Source organism: Canis aureus, chromosome 12, assembly GCF_053574225.1.
Source record: "Canis aureus isolate CA01 chromosome 12, VMU_Caureus_v.1.0, whole genome shotgun sequence".
In the NCBI taxonomy this organism is placed as follows: Eukaryota; Metazoa; Chordata; class Mammalia; order Carnivora; family Canidae; genus Canis; species Canis aureus.
Window position 1 is genome coordinate 64,361,287 of NC_135622.1, and position 17,531 is coordinate 64,378,817.

At 62.5% G+C, this 17,531-nt stretch overlaps 1 protein-coding gene across 1 annotated transcript in view; it reads right to left on the reverse strand.

Moving 5' to 3' along the window:
* Positions 1-17,531, reverse strand: part of SNTG2 (syntrophin gamma 2) — a 96,290-nt gene that overhangs the window by 57,069 nt on the left and 21,690 nt on the right. Inside the window, exons 15-18 of the mRNA XM_077916011.1 lie at positions 15,372-15,415; positions 15,241-15,282; positions 11,794-11,881; positions 6,624-6,715 (exon numbers count right to left, since the gene is read on the reverse strand). Of these exons, the coding sequence (XP_077772137.1) occupies positions 6,624-6,715; positions 11,794-11,881; positions 15,241-15,282; positions 15,372-15,415 (266 nt within the window). The remainder of the gene's footprint in view (positions 1-6,623; positions 6,716-11,793; positions 11,882-15,240; positions 15,283-15,371; positions 15,416-17,531) is intronic.

Consider the following 17,531-nt stretch of genomic DNA (forward strand, 5'->3'; position numbering starts at 1 on the left):
GCTCACAGCTTCATGCGGGGACTCGATCTCAAGACCCTGAGACCATGACCTGAGCCAACATCAAGAGTCAGAGGCTCAACCGACTCCGCCACCCGGACATCCCCATGCGGGGTTAGTTCCACTTGTTTATTTTTCCTTTTGTTGTCTTTGCATTTGGGGTCAAACCTCAAAAAATCATCACCAAGAGCAATACCAAGGCACTTATACCCTACATTTTCTTCTAAGAGGTTTATGGTTTGGGGTCTTAGATTGAAGCCTTTCCTCCATTTGAGTTATTTCTGTGCACGCTCTAAGAACGTGGTCCCCGTTCACTCTTTGGCAAGTTGCTGACCAGTTTTCCCAGCATTATTATTGAAGAGAATCTTTTCCACATTGTATATTCTTGGCTCCTTTGCAATAAACCGACTGACCATATAAGCCAAGGTTTACTTCTGGACTCTACATCACCCTACTGATCTGTGTGTCTGTTTTTATGCCAATGCCACACTGTTTTGATTCCTACAACTTTGTAATGCAGCTTGAAAGCAGAGCGCGCGATGCCTCCAGCTTTGTTCTTTTTTCAAGAGCGCTCTGGCTCTTCTTGGCGTCATGCAAACTTTAGCATCGTTGGTTCTAACTCTGTGGAAAATGCTATTGGGATTTTGAAAGGGATTTCTCTGAATCTGTAGATAGCTTTGGGCAGAACGGACATTTTAAGGATATCAATTCTTCCAATCCATGATCATAAATCGTCTTTTCATTTATTTGCGTCTCCTTCAGGTTTTCATTGATGTCTTAGAGTTTTCAGTGTAGAGCTCTTTCATCTCCTTGGTTAAATTTATTCCTAGGTATTTTATTCTTTGTGATGCAATTTCATTATTCTTATTTTTTTAAAGATTTTATTTATTTATGCATGAGAGACGCAGAGAGAGGCAGAGACACAGACAGAGGGAGAAGCAGGCTCCATGCAGGGAGCCCGACGCGGGACTCGATCCCGGGACCTGGGGTCATGCCCTGGGCCGAAGGCAGACGCTCAACCCAGTCCCCCAGGTCTGTGTCGTTCACACTATGTTCCGCAGCCCACATCTCTGCTCCTTCAGCTGCTAGCACTTCACACAGACGACGTTTCTGTAGCTCCACATACATATTTCTGTCTTTAATCTCCAGCTGCCCTTCCGAGGTCACTTTAATCTCTCTTCCTGAAATGTGCTCCTTGGAAATTCTGTTGGTGGAAGTCGGCTGGTGACAGTCTCTCAGCTTCTCTTCGTGTCGCCAAGTCTCCATCTCTACCTTGTCCTGGAGAGACGGCCTTGGGAGGAGCAGGACGGATCAACAGTACTTCTGTCCCCATCGCTCTGACAACGTTACCGGACGGTTCTCTGTCTTCCTCTGTTACCATCGTGAAACCTGCTGTCAATGAAACTGTCAATTTTCGTAAGTGTTTTCTCTCGTTGGTTTTAAGATTGATTTTTTTTTTTTTTTTTTGGCAACAAAGGTGAGAGTATGTGATTCCATCTGAAATTCAAAAAACTCAGGCAACATTAACCTATGTTGACCGAGGTCAAGGTAGCGGTGACCTTTCCTTGTGGGGCGGGGGACTCGGAGTCTGTGATGTGCGACAGGTGTAATGGAATTTCCCGAGCTGCGGCTTCCGAGCTGCATACTTCCCTGTAAGCGCCTCCTGCTTTAATCAAACGGTCAAATATTCATTCATTCATTCATTCATTCATTCATTCATTCATTCATTCATTATCTCCACCTGGGAGCCCATCTGTTCTCTCATGAAAACATTTCCTTCATTGTCTCTGTATTTATTTACTATTCATTAAGCAGCTTACTGGTTTAATTATTTTATTATTCTGCTCTTTTTTTTGGAAATATGGACCAATTTTTGCCTGTTCTCTCATAATTTCTATAAAATTTTGTTTTACGTATTCATATATTTTTTCCTGTATGTTTCTTGAATCATTTCGTTCTTTGCAATACCCCAGTTTCCTAAAGCTTTTTTTTTTTTTTTTTTTTTGAAATTTGGAGCTTAGAAAATCAGGTATTTGCTATCAGGTTTCTTTTCCTTAATTGCAGGTTTGGTAAGGTTTCCTCACGAGAGGCAGGACTCAGACCAGTGTTACTCTGCATCCACCAGTGCAGCCGGAGGCAGGCAAGCATCTGGTCGCTCGGGGCCCGGGGGGTCAGGTGCACACCCGAGAACTCAAGTGGGAGCACAGGGCGGAAGCACCAGGTCCCGCTCAGGACCTCGGAGACCTTCCTGGGCAGGAAAGCATCAAGGTGCGTGCTGTGGCCTCCCTGACGCCCAGGTGACCACTGCCTGGTACCAAGGGGCCAGCGGGCTCACAGGGGAGTGGGAGGTCACGGGGAAGCGTAGAAACAAATTCTGCAATTTTCAACCTAAATAGATGAGGGCAATGCGCCCGAGACCTTGTTGTGGTGAATAATATTTATCCCGGGAGGATTTCTGATAGAGAGACAGCAAAGATGAAGTCAAAACTGTAAACCACGTGAGGCACACACAGCTGCGGGGAGGGAGCATGAGAGCCGACCTCGGGTTGCAGGGGGCGGGGGGTCACGTCTGGGGGCCGAGGGCGCTAAACACACAGAGAAGCGGTCAAGGCCACACAGGGACGCGCCCAGCAACCGTGGACAGGAGCGTGTGTCCCGTGAGGCTGGGCCACCTCCACCCGAGAGGCTCCAGACGCAGCGGGGTCAGTGGGGTCCATCGTGGGGCCGGAAGTCCAGCCCCAAGGGATCCTGAGGTCACAGCCCTGCTCTGAGCAGACTCCGTCCCCCGCTCGGCCGGCCCCAGGCCCAGGAGAGGGAAAGGGATCGGAGCAATCCTGAAAACGGCGCAGTCGGAAATGCGCCACATCCTGAGTCTGAGGATGATTCCAACTCTTCTTTCCACGAAACACAGCACAGGGTGGAGTCTGTTCCTTCTGAGACCGCAGATACCGTGATTCCAGCACGATCTCTGCCGTTGGACACAATCCGCTGCTGAGCACAGGGGACGATGACAGCGCCCAGCCGCACGTGGACGAGGAGGCCTGACGGCTCCGAACGTACAACTAGCCGCCGCCAGATCATTCGTGGGATTATTGTTTCCATCCTGAAAACCGGGTGGGCAGTCTTTAAAAAGTTTATAGCACCCGGAGTCTTGATATCTTTTAAAAAATGACTAGTTTTTGACTCTGAGATTCAGATTCTCTGTAACGTGTTTTGAACAACTCGGACGTTTTGTCTGAAGGTGGACTGTCCGGCGAATTCGAGAGGATTTATAAGCTCTGCGTCCCTCGTCCCCCTGCCGTGGTAAGGGTAAGGAGGACGGCCGAGGACACGCACCCACAGCACCCGCCCGTCACCGTGCCTGCACCAGCGAGAGTTTCGTGTGCACGGAGCCCAAGAACACGGACGGCCTGAGGCCGTGAGCAGGTGCCGGGGGCCGCGGGAGGGCCTCCCCGCCCCGTGTGCTCCTTTCCCGAGTGTGCCCCCCGCCCCCACAGGCCGTGTCCCCTTTCCCGAGTGACTGCTGGTGTGTCCCACGCCGTGCACATACTCTCTCCTTTAGGAGGAATCACATTATCGTGACGGTTTTAAAGAAAACAGCCTTCAGCAGACGGTTCAACCAGGACGCTGGACAGAGCTGGACATCCCAGGAACCGGCCTACGAGATGCTCGGGCAGCAAAGGGAACCGTGGAGAGGCGAGGCTCCGCGACAGAGGGGCGCTGGGCAGGCGGTCGGAGCCCCACTTGGGGATGGCGGGAGGCCCGTGAGGGTGCACAGAGGATGGAGACCGAGGACGCACACTCGGGGAGCACAAGGTGCTGAAGATAAGGAATCCGGTCACCGGGCTGGAAGCTGCCCCGGGAGACACCCCTGTACCCGCAGCCACATGGAGAGAGCTTCCCGGCGTCGACGCCAGAAACCACAGACACGGAAACACGCCCACGTTTAGAGACAGTCACTTGTTGTCAAACAGCTGGACACAGACTTGCCGCCCACAGGCCGTGGCTTCCAGCAGAGTCGGTGAGGAGACGGGACGCCGATTCCGTGAGAGCATCAGGCACAGCAGGTCGGGGTAGAGGACGAGCGGCCGTAAACCTCCCCACGTAGAGCGACGTCTGCGGGGCGAGGGGCCTCAGCCCGCACAGCGGGGGCAGCGGGGGCGGCGGAGTCACCGGGTCCCGCATCCTCCTGGAAGGGGCTCAAGTCGCCGTGGGTCTCTAAGCCGTAAACAAAGCAGCCCCAGCGCACAGCCTCAAGGGCAGGCTCTAAAGGAATGGAAAGCAAGTATCCACATTTCAAACGTGCAGAGGACAATTTTAGAAGAAAGACGCATGAAAAATTTAAGCAAAATAATTTAAAATCAAGAAGAAGATGATGTAGCAAAATGGGACCAATAAAACCTCAAAGTCCGCGATCGGGGACAAAAGCCAGAGCACAGGTCAGCCATCCCCACACCCTGATGAGGCATCAGACTGTGCCGCGAGAAGCAAGAGCGCGCAAGGGTGCAAACGGAGAGAAAGGATTACGGGGTCAGCATGAGAAGAAACGGCTGGTGTGTGGACCCGTGGAGCCAAGAGGTGGGAGGATGAGCAATCTGTTGTCAGGATTCAAAAAGGATAAACATAAACCCTACGGAAAAATATTAAAGATGCCTGAAGTTTCTTCCGCAACAGGAAAGAGGACGTGCCCTGTCGGCCTAAACTTTGTGCGGTCACAAGAACGATCCCCAGACTCCCGCGGAACCCGACCAGAGCTTTTAAAAATTCACACGAAAACAGGGGAGAGAGAGGATGGGAGCCATAGAGGGGAGGATGAATTACAGACACGTAGGGATTAAGAGCAGAACCGGCTTAGGGACGCGGACGGCGCACACTGGGGTCAGTGGTCAACCCGCCGTCAGGACGCGTGGCCGAGGATGCAGGTGGCACCACGGTCCCTGAGGAAACAGGTCACCAGTGGTTCCCAAAAAACTGAATCTGACCCCCACTTTTCCCACGTTTTACAAAAATGAGACCTGAAGGGGAAAGCAAACGGGAAGTATTTAGAGGCAAATACAAGCAAATCTCTTTTACGGGCAAAGGCAAGAGAAGCTTCCCTAAGTCCACGAGATGGAGACGCAGGTGCGTTCAGCGACGCTGAAATCAACGGCTATTTACAGAAAAATTGTGCAAGGACAACAAAAACGCTAGCTGTAAACTGAGGATCGGCGACCTGGAGCCCAGGGTATCGGCTCCCAGCATCCGCGCGGAATCCCGACGGGTCAGAAAGGAAGACACGGGCAGCCTCGAGTCTACGCACAAGCGCGTGGCCAGAGCTTCACCGAACAGGCAAAGGCGAATGCAGAGGAGAAAGCACACGGCCCCGCGCTGGCGGCGGGAATGGAAACAAATCCTCGCAACACACCTGTATTTGCAAACATTAAACCCAAAAGGTCTGTAGCGGCACGAAGCCACAGGCCAGCGGGGACTCCCGGGTGCACACGCACCTGCTCGCCTCTGCACACGCCGCTGCTTTGGGAGCCCAGCCCCGGTGTCTGCAGCAGGGGCCTGGCGGGGGGTGGCTGCAGCCGTACCTCAGCACCGAGTGACGGAAAACCCAGAGAACAAGCTGCGTGTTCGCTGCTGATCAATAATCGATAAATAAACAGCAGCACATCCACAGAGTTAGATGCCGTGTCGCAACCGGCAGACACAGGACACCCGGCCCCTACACGACACACATGGGCCCTAAAAACAGGCTCGTAACTAGAGGCACAAACCGAGCAGCCTCTAACAGAGTGATGTTTTATAAGCCTGAAAATAAAACAAAACGGCCTATTTTCAGGGACGTCCACACACCGATGACGCGATCCTTGACCAAGGAGAAGGCAGCTCTGGACTCAGGACGCCGCTAATTTCTGGGCGCGCCAGATAACGGTACGGGGCCTGGCACCCATATCATTGACTTGAGCTCCTGGGCTCTGGTTTTTAGTATTTTAGTGTTTTGCTTCAAAACTCACAAAGATGCTAACGCAATTTTTAAATATCAAGAGCTACATTAAAAGATTAAAATGAAAAGGGTGCAATTTTAGGAATGTGTCCTCAGGCCCTCCCCGCAGGCCCAGCGGCCCGGCGTTTGAGGAGAGCAGCCGCTCTGTTTCCCCCAGACCAGCTTGAGGCCGCTCACAGGATCCGGGTCTGCGTGCCCTGGAGGGAGGCTGTGGGGCCGCAGGCGCCGTGGGGAGCGGGGAGGGCTCTGGGCCTGCGGGAGGCGGCACCGCGGGGGCCCAGCCATCGGGGTGGGGAGGAGACTGGGGCAGGAGGACGTGCTCCGCCTGCACGGGGCGTCCTACTGGCTCAGGGCCCCTGCCGAGGGTGAGTGAAGCCCGTCCTGTGCCCTCTCAAGGGAGCCTGGCCGCGCTCTGAGCCCTGGGTCAGCAGCAGCGGGGGGGCTCGTGGCCCATGGGGCCGGCCTGGGGTTGGCCTCGGAGCACGGCCTCGCGGGGCCCGAGCATCACGCCCGATGTCCGCGCGGCGCAGGGGCGGCCTCCACCCCGCCCCGTGCACCCTCCTCGGTCCCTGCGAGCCCCGGGGCGTGTGGGCTGGCCGCGCTCCCGCTCAGAGGGGGTGAGAGGAGCCGCGCTTACTGTGCTGCTGGGGTCGCCGTTGAGGTGCAGGCCACTGTCAAACAGGGGGGAGCAGGCCCCGCTGCCGTGGTCGCCGGCCGGCCCCGGGGACCCTGGAAATAAGCAGAGACGGTCACTCAGAGGAGCGCAGGCACCGACCCCGGCCCGGAGCACGTGAGGTTCCCGCGGCCCCCGCCGACTCCCGGACAGGCGGTGCCACCAACGCCCGCCCTCCCGGCCCCCGGCCCGCAGCGTCCCCTCCGTCTGGCCTCACGCAGAAAGTGGACGACCGGCCACCTCACCGGTCCGCGCGCCAGGGTGCAGAGCCTGCGCCCGCCTGGGCCGGGGGGCCTGTCCACTCCGGCCTGGGGACCTCAGCGCCCGTACTTCCCGCCACTACGGTCGTGTCGGCTAATGTAGACGCTAGTCCTGACTTTCTGTCCTTAATTTTCGAATTACTGATTTGTTTGACGTTTTCTGCTAATCCTGCCACGGCAACTCGTGTTAGTGGAAGACCCACGACGAATCAGGTAGGTCTTCAATGCGCAGAAACCCCGTGACCGGCCGGGAGCAGAGGTCGGGGGCCGGGAACGCCTGCACCTCACCCGCCGTCAGCAGGTAACCGCTGGGACCTACGGGCTCCTCCGCCGCGCGCCCGTCGCCCCCGCTGAATGGAGACCGCGCCGCCGGGGAGCCTGGACACGATGCATCCCATCGGGCGCAGACACCAAGCTGCCCGCGGGGAAGCTCAACGGGCCCTACAGATTCGTGTAGGGGCTTATTTTGAGAGGGGGGAGGGGGGAGGGGAGAGGGGGGTAGAGAATGGGGGATGGGGGATGGGGTGGGGGAGGAGGGAACCCCAAGCAGGATCCACACCCCGTGCAGAGCCAGCACGGGCTCCACCTCATGACCCTGAGATCGCGACCTGAGCTGAAACCAAGGGTCAGAAGCTTCCCCAACTGAGTCCCCCGGACGCCCCGACACGTCCGTTTCTCCTGCCCCTTGCGTCCTGGCCATGCTGCACCCAAATCTGCCCGCCCGTGGCTTTGGGGTCCCCGCCCCTCAGGGCCGCGGCGTGAGGTGGGCCCGGGCAGGGACAGAAAGGGCGCCTGCACCGGTCACACCATCGTCGACGTCCCCATAACTTCCCGGGAACCAGGCTGGAAGCCCCGAGAGTGTTTTATTTGCTTCCTCAAAATACGAGGCTCTGCCCCAGGCGCTCCACCCAGCGCCGTCGATCCACAGAGCAAGGAAATCAGCTGGGTTTGTGCCTGTCCCAGTCCACGCGGCTCGGGCGCTCGGGGCTCAGGCTCAGGCTCAGAGCACCCTCTCTGGGAAGGACGCCCCCGGCTCTGAACGGCTCAGCGAGACGAAGATGAAGCCACAGACCTTCACGCAACAGCGAATTTTCCAGGGAAAGGAGAAAGCTTTCCTGCCGTTCCCCACACGCGAGGATGGCTTCAAACAGAAGGCGTGCTCCGACGACCCCATCCCGACGTCTTCCGGCACCACCTGAGCACCTGTGGCCCCATCTTGGTGGTGAGGCCACGTGAAGACGAGAACTTGAGACCCCTGCCACGAGCACGAGCACCCAGGTTTGTCCCACGGGGACCTCTGTGCACCCCGCACCGACCCGGGTCCTGGCCTGGGGCCGTCTGGGTGCCTGACGGGGGATGGGGGGAGGGTACCAAGGACGCAGAGCTGCAGGATGTGTCACAGCCGGCCACCTGTGACCACGCGTGTCCCGGGAGTGTCCCCCCGGCAAGGACCTGCAGGAAGGGGAGCGCGAGCCTGAGGCCCCGAGCCCGATTGGCACCGTCTGGGACACGTGAACTCGAGATGCCCTCGAGCTTCACCCATTTCCCTGGATCAAAACCAAGGTCCGGTGACGCCACGTGTGCAGCCCTTCCCGGCCACCGGGCTCGCTCCCCGCAGACAGAGGCTGAGCGCTGGGGCACGCGGAGCTGCAGCCACACCGACGGCCCCTAACCCGCCCCTGCCGTGGAGAGACGCACCGGCCACCCCCTCCCCCGCCCCCGCACACCCCTCTCCACACATGTGGGACGCCGCGTTCCTGCATTTACAGTGACCCGCGCAGCCCGAGATCTGGGGAGACGCGCTCGGTCCTCCTCTGCTCCCCCAGGGGTGCTCGCTGGCATCGGGCGACCCCACTGGTCTAGTCCCTGACTGCACGGCACCCCCCCAGGACGGCACGGGGCGCCCCTCAGCGTCTCCACGTGGGCTCTCATCTGGCTCCCTGGGGCTGGAGAGCAGTCAACGCCTCCCTAAGTCCCGTATCCTCCACGATGGCCAAGGACGGCGCCGCAGCCAAGGGATGCGGGATCGGGGGGTCCAGGCGCGGTCCCCGCTGCGGCGCAGAGCAGCTCCCGCCAGTGATGACCCGGTTGCAGGGCGGGGGGGGGGGGGGCGAGGCAAGGGCGAGCCTGCCCTGGCGCCACGGCCTGAGTGTGGGAGGCGCCCCGCGTGTCCCCCGCGCTCAGGGCACCAGAGTTTCCTAAGGAACCAAACCACAGCAGGAGGGACGTTTACTGAACGAGCAGAATCAGTGTCCCTGCGGCCGAGGGAGCCTGGGGGCAAGTCCATGTGCCCAGGGGCCCGGCCACGGCTGGCGCCCCTCCTCATGGCAGACAGAGGCCTTTACAGACATGGGGACCTGGGTGTCCGGCCGACGTCACCTCGCAGGGCCGGCAGGACGCGGCCGGCGGTGCCGGGGAAGCGACGAGGCCGCTGACGGCCGGTGGTGACGCATCTCTCCACAGCGCAGCCCCCTGCCCTCTGGCCGGCAGCTCAGAGTCCCCCGACGTCCCCGGCCGGGGACACGCCCTTCAGGCCCGCGGTGGCTCCGGGTCAAGCCCCTGCTGCTGGCCTGCAGCACCGAGCATCCTTCCCCACCTGCCTCAGGTGCCTGCGGGACAGACGCCTGCGGGACAGATGCTGGGGTTGGGGGCTGGTGGAGGGGCGGACACACAGGCCACGAGGGCACCGCCGTCCACGTCCACGATGCCGCACACGTGACGTCCGTGTGCATGGCCGATACTCGGGGCCTTTCTGTTTTTCTGGAAAGACCCGGGACACCCTGGCGTCCTCGCTCACGGAGCCTGAGGCCGGAGCCCGGGTGGTGGGAGGGCCAGAGGCCGTTGTGGGACGAGCGTCTCAGAGCCACGTCGCTGTACGACATCCCGGGACTCAGAAGGACGAGGACCGACGCTTCCCCAGCCGTCGTGCTGTCGGGCGAGGAAGACGTCCCCACGTCATGCGCCCCAGCTTCCACGCGCTTTCACCTGCCCACGCGAGTCCCCGTGCTTCACCTGAACGTCGCCTCCGTAGTGACCTGACGGGGTGTCCCCGAGGTGCGTAGGTTGAAGCTAAGTCCCCGAACACGCAGGCGCTGGTGCTGCAGAAGGCGGGGAGGTCACCTTGTAAAAGGCGCCGAGGACATGACGAGCAGGGTCCTCGCCTGACACCGGCCTGCGGGACCTGCGGCCTCCAGGACGTGACACGCTGTGGCGCGGTCACTGCAGCCCAGAGGACCAGCCGCCTGCCGCCTCCCCGCGAGCTGCCGGACGCGCCCACACGCCTCTCCCAGTCCCCGGCACCCGGCGCAGCTGCCAGGGCAGGGCTCCTGTGGCGCCCGCGTCCCCGAGGGTCGTCCTCTCCTGGGGGCTGGCGGGCAGGCTGCTGGGGAGGGACAGCCACCCGGGGAGGGCTGCGGCGCTCTGACCTTCTATCCTCTCCCGCCCCCTCCCGCTGCCCTGGGCGCCCTGTCTCAGCCCCGCAGCTGGCGCTCCGACCCCAGCGCCCCCGGGGCTCGCGTCCAGCGCCCCAACCGCGACATGCTGTCCCCCAGGAAGGGGGTACGCGGCCTCTCCCCCGCCCCTCTGCAGCAGCGGGAGGAAGCCCAGCTTCCCAAGAACAGAGGCCGGGGGTGCCGGCGCCCCGTTGGGGTCTGGCAGGGACACGCTGCCCGAAGCCGGTCCACTCTAGTCCTCAGGGAGGGAAGCACAGGGCCTCAGGCCTTCGACCACCGTCAAACGTGGACCCTCCTCCTGCCACAGATGCCCCAAGTGCGGAGGCTGAGCCCCAGATGGCAGGGGACGGGGCGCAGGGGGGGCTCCACGGCAGAGGATGGGGTGTGGGGTGTGGGGCTCCATGGAGGAGGGGGTGCCGGGTGGGGGGGGCTCCATGGTGGGGGATGGGGTGCAGCGTGGGGGCGCTCCACGGAGAGGGATGGGGTGTGGGGTTGGGGGGCTCCATGGCAGGGGACGGGGTTTGGGGCAGGGGACAGGGTTTGGGGTGGGGGGTCTCCACGGTGGGGATGGGGTGCTGGGTGGGGGGCTCTATGGTCGGGGATGGGGTGTAGGAGCTCCACAGTGCGGGATGGGGTGCAGGGTGGGGGGCTCCATGGTGGGAGACAGGATATGGGGTGGGGGGCTCCATGGCAGGGATGCGGGTAGGGGGATGGGAGGCTCCACAGCAGGGGAGCCGCAGGAGGGAGAGAAGACCAAACACACGGGGTGGCCCTGGGCTAATCCACACACTCACTGGGTGGGAGACCTGACCGCGAGGGGATGTGATGTGACTGCGAGGGGACGAGCACGGCTACAGCCCCGTGAGCACGAAGGTGCCCAGCGCCCGGCCCGGCTGCAAAGACAGGACCCGACCCCGCTCCGCCCCAGGGGGTGACCTTACACCTGCTGTGAGGACACGGCGGCCGCGTAGTCGGTAAAGGTCACGGCGACCCCAACATTAACACGTCCTCCTAGACGTGCGACTCACCACCTGCCACCGGGTCAGGGCTCAGGTATGAGAACGAAACCCCCGCGTGAGCGCAGGGCAGGCTCTGCCCAGTGTAGACTCACCATCATCCCCTGTTCTGTGGTATAAACTCCTCGAGCTAACCCAGATATTTTACCTGCAAACGTGTTTCTCTGCAGGTGCGGGGGGGGGGGTGACTATACCCAGCGAGCTGACCTGGCGGGGCCTCACAGGACGCCTGGGGATGCTGAGCACGCGGGGTTGCAGGCCCACGCACAGCGGAGGCGTCCCCACGCGTCCCCCCCGCAGAGCACGAGCGCGGCCCCGAGTTGCCCCCGTTGGGCAGCGCCGTCTGTGTGGACGTGCAGGGGGAGCAGGAAACCCCCAGGGCCCCGAAGGTCGCGCGGCCCCTTACCTGACGGGAGGTTCAGAAACGACGGCGCGTCCCTGAGATACTCGACGGTGATGGTCACTTCGTCGCCGGCACTTCGCAGCAGGTGCACCTGTCGACACAAGAACAGCGACTTGACCATCACGAAAGGACGGGACACAGCTAAAAAGACAAGATCCCTACGCACCTGGCCTGCTTCCTCTGCTCCACGCGGGCGATGACCCCGCGGCCCCAGGTACCCCAGGTCGCGTACAGCGGCCCACACCCATGTTCAGTGCAGACCAGCCTCCCGTGCCCTTGAGGACGAGCACCTGAAGGTCAGGTCAGGTGAGGGCTGTTTATCGGCTCAAATCGCCAGTTTTCAGACGTGGGGAGCCAGGAACCGAGACACAGCCACACGCACGAGCTTCGGGGTCTCCATAGGGTTGTACCCCAGAGACACGGGCGGGCGCCCCCTCTGCGCACCCCACGCTTCCCTGCTGGACGTTGGGTCACCCTCAGGGTTTGGGGGGGATGGGGCGTCACGGCCCCCGGACCAGGGGGCACAGTGGGGCATCCCTACTGTCCGCACCGGCCTCTCCACGCGGATAGGATGCAGCAGGACCCGACGGCCACCGGGACCCCTGGGATCCATCACGCGCCTGTCGGGAGCGCCGCGCAGGTCGCCGTCTGGCCCAAGCGACCCCACAGCCCACGGCCTGCAGCAGCCCCCCTCTCTGGACGTGGGTGGGACGGCAGACGCTCGCCACCTCGAGGAGGGGACGGCCCCGGAGCATCCGAGATGCGCTGAGCTCACGGAGATTGAAGCCTAGAAAGTGAGCGTCCCCCGATGGCAAGTCAGGTCACCGTGACCCGTCTCTGCGGGCAGACACGCGCCGGCCGGCCTGCTCACGCTCTTCCTGACTCGAGACACGCACGTCCCACACGCTCCATGCCTGAGCCCATCGCACCTTCCATCGCTTGAGCCTTTCTGGGGACAAAATGTACTGGGAAGCGCTAACGCTTCCCCCCTTAGTAAAGGCCGACCAGGCCCCCGAGGACCCGGGCACCACAGCGTGTCCTGGGGCAGGTGTGCTGGGTGCCGGCGACACCACGTCCGGTTTGCCGAGTGACGGTGATGCCCGCGGCGCAGGGCTGGAGCAGCTGGGCGGCTCTTCCGGGGGACCGTCGCCCTCCACGTCCTGCGTGCCCGGGGTGTTCTGGCCCCTCCTGGGGTCATGCAGGCTCCACTTCATCCTGCATCGTCTCCATCCTACTGTGACGTCCGTATGTGTGTTCGACAACATCCGTGAGGCCCGACTAAGGGCGTCCATGCTCACCGACGCCTCTAACCCTCTCCCGTCAGCTCAGCCCCTGCAACAACAGGCTCCAGCCTCGACGGCCCGGGAGCTGCACCTGCACACGTGGGGCTGCCCCTGCCCCTAAGGAGACTCGTAACCGCGCCCGTCGGCCTGCACTGTGCTCCTGGGGCGCCTGTGTCCTGTCCCCCCGGGGCTGCGGGTGGCTGCCTGACTCATGCCCAGCTGTGTCAGGTCCTGGGGACGCCAGGCTCATCCTTTGATGCAGCTTCCATGCGACTTTCCCGAGATCTCAACAAAAGCCACTCGAGCACCCAGGGGCTTAGCCAGCCGGGGGGCGGGGCTCCATTGCAGGGTCCTCCCCAGGGTCCTGAGGCCAGAGCCCAGGTCAGGGGTGAGTCGTGGACGCTGGGCCCCGTGTCCGAGGCCGCGCCCCATGTCCTCCTGCATCCTGTCCTCACGGGGCCTCCCCCCACCCACACCGCAACCCTGGGGCACGGGGATGGGGGTGGCCTGGAAGGGGCAGGCCGGGCAGTGAGGGCGCAGGGTGACGACAACATCCCCGGGACACGTCCTGCCACACCAAACCACTCCAGCCTCGACGGCCCGGGAGCTGCGCCTGCACACACGCCCCAGGCCTGGCCCCCGACCCGCAGGGTGGCCTCCTCCTCCTCCTGCCCACGCACACGGCTGTCGCGCTCGGCTGCTGACCGGGCCCCGATGCGGAGCGAGGTGCGGAATGTGCCGGAGAGGAGAGGGGTACGTGTCCCACACGTGTCACCTGGAAATAAGCAGACTTCTGTCCTGCCGCGGCACAGAGCTCCTCTGAAGCTTGGGGCAGCGCGGCGGGGTGGGGGGACGAGTCGTCTTGGGGTGCTCGGCATTCGAGCAGGGCTGACGTCCTTCCTTTTCCGATGATTTGCTCTGACGCGTGCTGGTGTGGACCGCGTGATCCATGAGACCTTCACAGGTTTCATGTGTCTTGCAGGCGCTATGACTGCGACAAGGCACGCACACACCCCACAACCTGACTGAGAAGCTCGTGGGGCCCGAGGATCGGAGCAGGCCTGTTTCCAAGGTGCCGAGCACTCGCGCAGGCAGGAGTTTGCAGGGGGACGCTGCCTTCCCCGGCCTTCCCCGGGCCGGGGTCCCTCGGGGTCGCGCCCTGTCCGTCCCCCGAGAAAGCAAACCTGCGCAGAGGAACCCACCCGGCGCGCGGCTGGACCGTGACAGGTGGGGGTGCCCCAGCCGCGGGCACCGACACCCACACCGCGGTCCCTCGAGACCCACAAATGTTGCTCCCGGCCATAAGTGCCTCCCCAACGCCTGGCGTGGATCGGGGGCCGAGCGTGGCCCCGAGGGAAGAGGAGGGGTGCACGCGAGCTCCTGGTGGGCGGGCAACAGCACGGGCTGCAAGCCACAGTCCCAGAGCTCAGTGGGCCCCACTCGGGTGACCGTCGGGGAGCAGCTGTCACCCGCGCCGGGAGCTGAGGCTGGTTTTATGGAAAGTTGAACCCTGAGGAAGGGACGCCTGCCGCCCCCTCGGGGCTGTCACAGGCTGAAATCACGCCTGTTCCCCGTGAGGGGCGGTGATGCCAGTGCCCCTGGACCAGGTGTTCTGGGCTCACCCCCCCCGGGCCACCCCTGCCCTGCCCTGGGCCCCCCGGAGACCCCTTCACCACCCCCCCGTCACTTGAGACGCCCTGCGGAGCCACCCGGCCCGCCCCCGCCCCATGTGCACCAGGGCCCCTCGCGTCCTCCCTGTATCCTGCAGCCTGACCCGACCCAGAAGGACGGGGTCCCCGTCCCGGGCCGTCCGCAGGTGTGTGCCCCACAAGCCACCCTGCCTGCCCATGGGATGCACAGCGCCCAGAGCACGCCTGCCGCGCCCGCAGTCCCCAGCGTGCAGCTCCCGGGTCGGCGCGGAGCAGCGCCAGCGCCCCGCACGCCTCTGCAGGCCCGTCGCCGGCCAGCACGCACCGCCCGCATGGCCCGCACACGGCGCAGGGTGCAGCCAGGGGCCTCGGCGACGCGCCCGCTAGGCCCTCGGGCTTCTCTCCCTTTCTCAATCTCTGCGTCTATGACCCACTCGGTGAAACGTAATTTAGAGAGAAAAACATTAACCAAAGGACACGACAAGCAGAACCAAAGTTAGAAGACGAGCCACACTTACCACCTCTCCGTGGGTCGCGTTTTCTACGTTAATGCCGTTGACCTGAACAGACGACAAATGGAGAAGGTTGAGGATGACAATTGATCACCGTAGTGTACACAGAGCCGACGGCTGCGCTTCGGAGCACTGACCTGCAGGATGGCGTCTCCCACGAACAGCATCCCCGTCCGGTCGGCTGCAGGGTCGCAACAGCAGCACAGGTGTTAGCAGACGTTCAGGGACACCGTGCACTCGCCCGAGCTTAGGGTCGCAGCATCTGGGGTGGCTCGTGTGGGGGCACATGCATGTTCATGAGCGTGCACACACGTGTGCATGGGGACTGCGTGGGCGTGCACGCGAGGGTGGGTGACTGTGTGGGCACGTGTGTGCATGAGAGCACACAGGTGGGGCATGTGCATGCGTGGGTGTGTGCACGTGTATGTATGGCTGTGCGTACGCGTGCATGTGTGGGTGCATGTGCGTGCATGTGTGTGGCTGGACATGCAAAGGAATGTGTGTGCAGGAGGGCGCACATACGTGGGGTATGGGCAATGTGTGCATGTGAACACGTTTGTGTACCAGTACGCATGTGTGCACACCTGTGTGAACGTGTGTGCATGAGTGTGCATGTGAACACGTGTGTCTGGGTGTGTGCACGCCTGTGGGTGACCACGTGCATGCAAGCTCGTGTGTGTCAGTGTGTGTGGGGCACGGCAATGTGGGTGCACAAGGGCCTGCATGCGCCTGCAGGGGCTGCGTGCGTGCACATGCGCGTGCGGGGGCCCCTGAGGAGGCAAGATGGCAGCAGCGCAGGAGCAGCCCCACCCGGCGAGCAGACAGACCAAGGCTAAGCACGTTAAGAGAGTTACCTCCACGACACGCGTGTGTTCACAACACGGAACATGAATATCACGTGCCCACAGACATGCGCGTGCCCGCTCTTCCTCGGGAAGGACTCCACACACTCGCGTGTGATTAAAGACTCGGTGCGGAGGACACGGACGGGAAGGCGCCCGGGGAGCCCGAGCACAGCCGCCCGACACTACGGCGTGTCCACTTCCGCCCCGTGAGCTGGCTTCAGTCTTTAGTGTTTGGTTAAATACGGGAGCCGGCGCCGTTCCAACCGGCAGCCGGCCCCAGGCCCACGCACGCCCGACGCTGCCGCTAGCGATGCCATCCCTGGTCTCCGACGAGCATCGCACACGACGAGAAGGCAGCACGGCCTTTAGTTTGCCAACCGCCACGGTCCTGAGTTCAGGGAATCGACCAAGTTCTCGTCTACACGGACTCTGCCCAGGAAGCACCCCCCGCGCCCCGACCGACCCGTGCGGCCCGAGCCGGGGCAGGAGCAGGACAGGCTGGCGTCAGGGGCTCACTCTCTGTCAGGTGGAGCCCGCGCCGGGCAACACGGGGCTAACGGACGCTGGGCCTACACGGGTTTTGTGGAGTCTCACGTGATCAAGTCCACATCCGACTCCGGCCTGACCCACGAGAGGTGCGGGCGGCGGGCAGCTGAGGCTCGGCGCAGGACACCTAGTCTGTGGGCGCGCCGGGACCTCGGGAAACCCCAGAACACACGTGCCAGGGTCCTGCCCGGAGGCCGGGCAGGAACCAGGTGGATGGGCTGACGCAGGACGGGCCAGGGAGGGGGCGCCGAGCCCTAGACGCACATGCACCCACACGCACAGCCATACACACACGTGCTCACACCCACGCATGCACGTTCCCCACCTGTGTGCTCTCATGCACACGCGCGTCATACATGCACGCAGACCTGCGTCCCACTGGCAGGTGCGTCCTTCGGGGCCTCAGACCCTCGCACACTCCCAGCCCCGGCCACCCCAGCTGAGCCCCGAGCTCCCGGCTCCGGCCGTGGGACCCGCCCCAGTCCTGGCTGAGGGGACAGCCTAGTAACTGGGCCACATTCTCACGGGGTCATCAACTGACGTCCCCGCTGCCCGGCACCTTGCGGCGCTCCCCCATGAAGCCCTCAGTGGCTCACACGGTCCATCCTGCTGCTGCCCCAGGACGCCGACCGAGGGAAAGCCCCAGATGGCGGCTCAGCGTGGCGCAGCCCTGGAGGGAAGGGGGGACTGCCCCGCCCAGCGCCCCCGACAGAGGGGTGGTCCTGACGCCCTGATGGCCTCTGCCGACCGCAAGACCCAGCTGGGCCGGCCTCTCGCTCATGTCCGATCTTTGTGCGTCGGCGAGATCTCCCCGCCCGTCGCGTCACGGCGAGGACAGTGAAGCCAACCAGGACCAACGACCTCCTCGATTCTGCGTCGAGACTCCAGGGCCGTCTCCAGAACGGG